Source organism: Phycodurus eques, chromosome 1 (assembly GCF_024500275.1).
Source record: "Phycodurus eques isolate BA_2022a chromosome 1, UOR_Pequ_1.1, whole genome shotgun sequence".
In the NCBI taxonomy this organism is placed as follows: Eukaryota; Metazoa; Chordata; class Actinopteri; order Syngnathiformes; family Syngnathidae; genus Phycodurus; species Phycodurus eques.
Window position 1 is genome coordinate 29,706,714 of NC_084525.1, and position 6,184 is coordinate 29,712,897.

The window sequence follows — 6,184 nt, forward strand, 5'->3', positions numbered from 1 at the left end:
AGCCGGAATTTACAACAAAAACTTAATTATATTACATTTTTAATTTTCTGATTATATCTATTATTAACAACTACTGTGTTTTGTCTTATGTGCATTGTTAAAGTGTATTATCATTATTAATGACCTCCACCAAGCATGAAACTGTGAAGGCAAAAGGCATTGGTCTAATAAAGTGTGAAATGACTTTACATTTTAAGAGACGAAGCATTCAGAATGTCTTTATTTGGATGGAATGATTCAAAATAGCACAGTAATTTAAATAATCTAACATGGTAAGAATTCATCTTTTTTTTTTAGCTTTGTATCATTGACCACACAAGACCTAATTTGACCACATTTGGTATGTTATTGGAAAACCTGCTAGAGCATAGGTGTCAAACCCAAGGCTGAGGGGCAGATGCGGCCCGCCACATCATTTTATGTGGCCCGCGAAAGCAAATCATGCTCGTCAACCTCTGATTTTTGCTAAAATCTGTACCCAAATTCCAAATTGTCATAATAATAAACAATAATGTTGAGATATTGCATTTTCCTGTTACCAAACCTTTCTTCTACAGTAACTTAAACAATACTTGAACAAACTATTATCCTTGTCTTCTGATTTCAAAACTAGTTATCCCTCAATTTGTTCAGTAATGGTAATAATATGATTTGGTGATTAAACATTTATATGGTTTCACTGTTCTAACCACCCTCTGAGGGAAATCATAACTACAATGCCGCCCAAGACAAAAATTTGTTTGAACACCCCTGTGCTAGAGGATTTTCTGCATTTTAGCTATGCCAGCATATTTGATATAAAAATCCCCAGTTGAACATAACATTTTCACTTGACATGATTGAAACTATTTTACAGTTATGGTGAACGTGATCACTTTTTAGCTTGGACAACCCAAAGGCTTCACGTCAGTTTCCTCCATACAGTAGAACCTCTAAAGTGGAAGCCCCCAGATAACTTGTATGACTGTTAAGAATTTCACTACAAGATATTTATTTCCAAGATGGAGGTGACAATCTGTAATCACTTTTACATAAAAGATGATTGCAGCAGATAGTAACTCCAGTTCCACCATGCAGATATTGCACAGTCCCTATAGTAGCAGTCAATAATTACAGTATGTTCACATGCTTCTATGGCAAGTCCAGCAGGTTGTTCTTAGCATAAAGGTCCTCTGTGATCTGGTACACTTCCGAAATGAGAGGCACCGCTTCCCCCAGAACGGTGGCCACTTGCTCCGGGGGTCCCACGTTCATCACCTCAAAGAAGGCGGGGCGCCCAGGAAGCACACAGAAGGCTAAGCCCGCAGCCTTGCGCACCACCCACGGGTGGTAGTGCGCGAGGGACTCGTTGTAGGCCTCGGCACACATGGCGGACGTCTTGCTGTCCTCGGTGCTGGTCCTCAGCCGCTCCAGGAAGAGCTCCAGCCACCTGAGTGCACGGTGCAGCCTCAGGAGAGTACGCGTGCCTGACTCTGGATGGCTGCCTCGCTTTTCGATGTCCACCAGTCTGTTGTCCAACTCGTATCGGACCATGGACTGCACAGTCATGTAGTGAGAGTGCGTATCGCCTTTGATCAAATTCACCAGGATCTGGATCTTATTGATAGCATCCTTGGAAATAAAGCCAAAGACGGATCCCAAGCTGTTCAGAAACCTGAAAAAGGTACACAAATTGTTTTCATTGTCTTCAACTTGGAAGATATATTAATCAATTCTTTATCAATATTTGAACAAATGAGCAATTTCATGTAATATTCTTAGTTTCCGAAAGGTGTTTAATGGCTAACTGCAGGGGTCACCAACAATCGGTCCGCACATTTGTGGTTAAAGGTAATATTTGTTTTTTTTGTCATGTGGAGATTTTATTTTGAAAAACGATGCTTTCACCCTCGCCTTCAACTGCGCTTGACTCTGGCGCTCCATTTCACACGTCAGTGACGCAAAGCTTATCCTTGAAAATTTTTGGGGACAAAAACAAATTCACTGGAGAATTTTCTTCGGGAAGAAACAAGCAAATGATGGGGCTGCAGATGGACCACAGATTGTTTGCAAAAATAAATCTACATTTAAAAGAAAATACCAAGATACCCACCCCAAATTCCTCGTAACAGGTGACAAACAAGATCCACCCCTGCTATGCGTAATTCGCGGTGACTGACTAGCTATGAAGTCAGAAAACCCTCAAAACTGCTTTGGCAAACTGAGACAAAACACCCTACTATAAAAGACAAACCCTTGTAATTCTTTGAAAGAAAGTAAAAATTAATGTGTAGGACAAAAACAGTTAACAGCTAAACAATGTGTCTGCATGGAAGGAATCATTCTTAGATGGGCACCACATTGCTAAAGCAAAGAAGCCCTTTACTGTTAATAAAGAATGGATTCTACCTGCTACCAAGGACATTTGCAGTTAAATTTTTGGAGAGGCTGCAAGGAAAACGGTAATAAATGAACAACTGATGAAATACTGTAGCAGAGGATGTTGAGGCGCAGTTACAAGAGAGGATAAATGAGGTACAATGGTATGCGATTCAGGTGGGTGACTCTACTGATGGTGACAACAAGACAATAGTATTCGGCACACTCCGGCTGCCTCCCAGTATATGAAACTTCAAACCAATTACATTTAGTGTTATAGTAACACTCCAAAATGAATGAATTTCTGGAGTAACAAGTCACCGCGATGCCGCTGGGGCATAAATTAGAATTCAGCACTCTATGGGGCTTACCAACACAAGTAACACTGCTGGTATTTAATGTAATATATATTTGACTATACAGTACTTTAGACCTTATTGGCTCCCCCTGGTTGATGTGTGCTGTTACCTACTTGGTTTTTCGGTTGTGTGCAGCTGTTATTTATCATTTTCTCACCAGACACAAATTATAGTTTTACCACTTCCAGATCATCAGATGGTAGTATACAGGTCATATGTCACACAGCAACTACACTGAGCAAAAGCACCTGTACATGTAAGTAATGTTATGGTTGCGCACTGCAATTCTCAGCTTTGTAATTCACACATTCGACAGTACTCATAATTAACAGAGACACTACGTAGGGCTATCATTATGTTAGTAATGTAGACTAACGTTAATCTCGCTCAATTTCACCTTCTCTTGGGTCCCACGACACGGAAATGGAAAGGTCAGTGTCATAACGATCGGGTGCTCGCCTTGCATTTCACTATGAAATGCTTCCCCACCTTCACAATTTTTTGTTTCTGTCTTTTTTTCTCTCTCTCGTCTCAACTCTTCTTGACGTCGCATCTTCCCGCTCCTTCAACTGAATAACTTCCACATTCTACTTCCAAAGCATCAGTGACCTAAGAGCGTTGTGTCACATGCGCCCCTGCGTCCTTCAGTCTCCGCGGTAAAACTGTGATTTGCGGTTTTGCTTTTCGATGTGTTTTTTGAGGCGCAAAATGATCATTTTAATTTGCAACGACCGCTTCATTTGAGCCTTGCGACAACATTACCTGTCAGAAGATTTGCTTATTTACTGCAATGGAGGTGAGGATTAATTTGGAATGTACAATCAATTGAAAACAAAGAGAGGTGATCAACTTACCTAACGACTCGGTGAGAACGGTGATGTCACCGTTCATTCGTACATACGTCGGCAACAATGGTTTTCCAAGCCCAGCAATATGCAGTTGTCCAAGTACAGGAAACTACTATTATGTATGTTTACCCTTCATTTGAAGTAGAGCGTTCAATTCCTTCTTTTTAACATTTGTTGCTAACCCGAGTTCAATAATCCGGCAAAGAAACTACAGTACAGTCTCCTTTTGCGCAAGGCTGCGCTGTCCACCCACGAGGCTCCTGAGCTTGAGGTGCGCATGAGCCAATGATTGACAGACTGTTCGGTCACACCTCCTGTCTATAAACATGCACTGGCTATTCTGGTCCCGTCGTTCCCAGTTGCAAAATAATAATAAAAATTTAATTAGAGGCATTAGATGGGGCCAGAGAGGGGTGATTTTTCAAAAGATCATTTTAATAACATTCTGCTGTCAGGTCATGGGGACCGTTTTAATATAGATTTTTTTTCATTTATTTATTAATTTATTTTACAGCTGCAAATTCGAGCTCTAACAGCATTTTGCAAACTATCGTTATATTAACCAGATCAAAGCACATGCCCTTAAATTGAATTTCACAACTGTTTGAGCAGCTCCTCTGAAATTGGGTGAGTAGACATTTGGGCTCAGACTAAAGCCCCATTCACTATTCACATTGATAGTGATGAATGACTGGCGAATCTCAATTGAATCTTTACTCCTTGTAGTATTCAAAAGAAAGACATATCATTGGCCAACAAAAGAAAAAACTAATTTGATTATTTGAAAACTATCTTTAGGTCACTGATTGTAGGTTTTTTTTTTTTGGGGGGCGGGGGGGGGGGTCGCAGATTTTGCTAGCACTCATCAATTATCTCCCACGATGTGTTAATCTTGTGGCGGTCACAGCTCCATCGAGCACGGCCATCGTACCCCGTAGTTTCGCGTGGATTATCATATCAGGGGAGACTCCGTGATCCATGTAATTGGTTACAGTTGCTACTGTACAACTGCGCAGTAAGTAAAAATTGCGGTGGTCGTAAACAACGGAAGTAAATGCGCAGCATTGCAGCTCTTGTCAGAATAAAGTATGTAAGTATGTTATTATTTGATTTGTTTTGATTAGAATGCAAAAATTATGAATCAAGATTCATTTTTTCCCCCCCAGACGAACTCTCAAGCCAATTCAAATCACCATTGATTAATTCGTTGTAATTCGTTTTTTTAATTGTTTCACATTATGTTCTCTGAATTGACAAACATTTTGTTATTGAACCCCTTGCATCTCCAGCGGAAACATTTCATGCATGAAACTGGTCCCAACATTTTTTTGTACTACAGTACAAAATAATGTTGAGGGGACCCCTGCTTTACTCCACTTCAAGGGGTATAAATGAGTGATGTAAAATGTATTTTAAGAAAAAGAGACATCCTCAGCTGAACATGGAGAATAATAATTCAAAAAGCATATTTCAGAAGTGGAAGGCCTTTCTGCAGGTTGTAGATAGACTTTAGTATTAGCAATACAAGGGGGAAAAAGTGGTACTGAGAATACTGTCCATTAATATTTCATTTTAGAGGTGTTTCCCATCCTGCACATTGTGCAAACTGGAATTTCAAGGGTTAAAAAAGAAAAACGAATTGACACTTTGGACCAATGACAAGAACCGATATTCATTATAAAAATGTATGCAGTAAAAGAAGAAAAAAAACCTCTTTAAAAATGCAGACCATATGTGAAGTGGGAAGGAATGGGCACGAACAAGCTGAATCGGTAACTCGAACAAGAGGGTTTGTACTTACTTAATAAGACCACGCCAGCCAGACACGTAGTTTTCCAGAATGACCTCTTTGTCTTCGGACAAACACACCTTGAATGTGCTCAGAACCTCCTCAAAGCAGAACTTTGAATCATCTGACGTCACAGAATCAGCCATGGTGGGTCGGATGTGCTGTCTTGTCCAGTGTTTCCCCAACCTTAACTGAGCCAAGGAACCCAGTTTACAATAGAAAAATCTCACGGGACACCACCAAACAAAAATGTCACACACAGTGTAAATATTGAAACAAAAATCTGGCCTCAATTTGTTTCACGAATTGACTCGGTGGGAAATCTGGGCCTGTTAAAATGAGTACAAAGCTAATATACCCCCCAAAAGCCTCGATTTATTACATCGTAAGAATGGCGACAGGTGAATATGCAGGTTTACTGCACTGTCTGCCATCATATTTAATTGTTCGGCACCCTGGTTGGGAATCATTTTCTCGGCGACACCCGCGCACATAGATGAGCCCGAATGACCGCTCAGCACTAATGAAAGTAAACATAAGAGTGACAGCGTCTTTCAAAAGTTAAAACCGTGGGCAGTAACCAGCCAGGCCGGATAATTCTACGTACACGAAATTCCATTAAAATACCCTCCCGATCACCAATGCATTAAACCTTACTGACGCTGCATCAAGAGTTACCTTTTATATATACACACATGATTACATTGCGAACATGGGTTAATTAATTTACATTACTACACAGTGAAGTAAAACATTACCTGCCAAAACAATTTGAAACTTGTTTCCGGGTCGTACTTCCACTGCGCAAAATCGCGCACGATAATACCTGA

At 40.3% G+C, this 6,184-nt stretch overlaps 1 protein-coding gene across 2 annotated transcripts; it reads right to left on the reverse strand.

Moving 5' to 3' along the window:
• Nucleotides 1-215: 215 nt before the first annotated feature.
• cptp (ceramide-1-phosphate transfer protein) lies at nt 216-6,177 on the reverse strand. Of its 2 annotated transcripts, none has more exons than XM_061699598.1 (3): nt 6,113-6,177; nt 5,367-5,545; nt 216-1,654 (listed from the first exon to the last, which is right to left on the reverse strand). In XM_061699598.1, the coding sequence occupies exons 2-3, from the start codon at nt 5,498-5,500 to the stop codon at nt 1,132-1,134; spliced, it is 657 nt and encodes a 218-aa protein (XP_061555582.1). In that variant the 5' UTR covers nt 5,501-5,545; nt 6,113-6,177; the 3' UTR covers nt 216-1,131. The 2 variants fall into 2 exon arrangements, with proteins under 2 accessions (XP_061555582.1, XP_061555530.1); XM_061699546.1 differs by having other exon boundaries at nt 5,367-5,540; nt 6,113-6,147.
• Between the last annotated feature and the right edge of the window lie 7 nt (nt 6,178-6,184).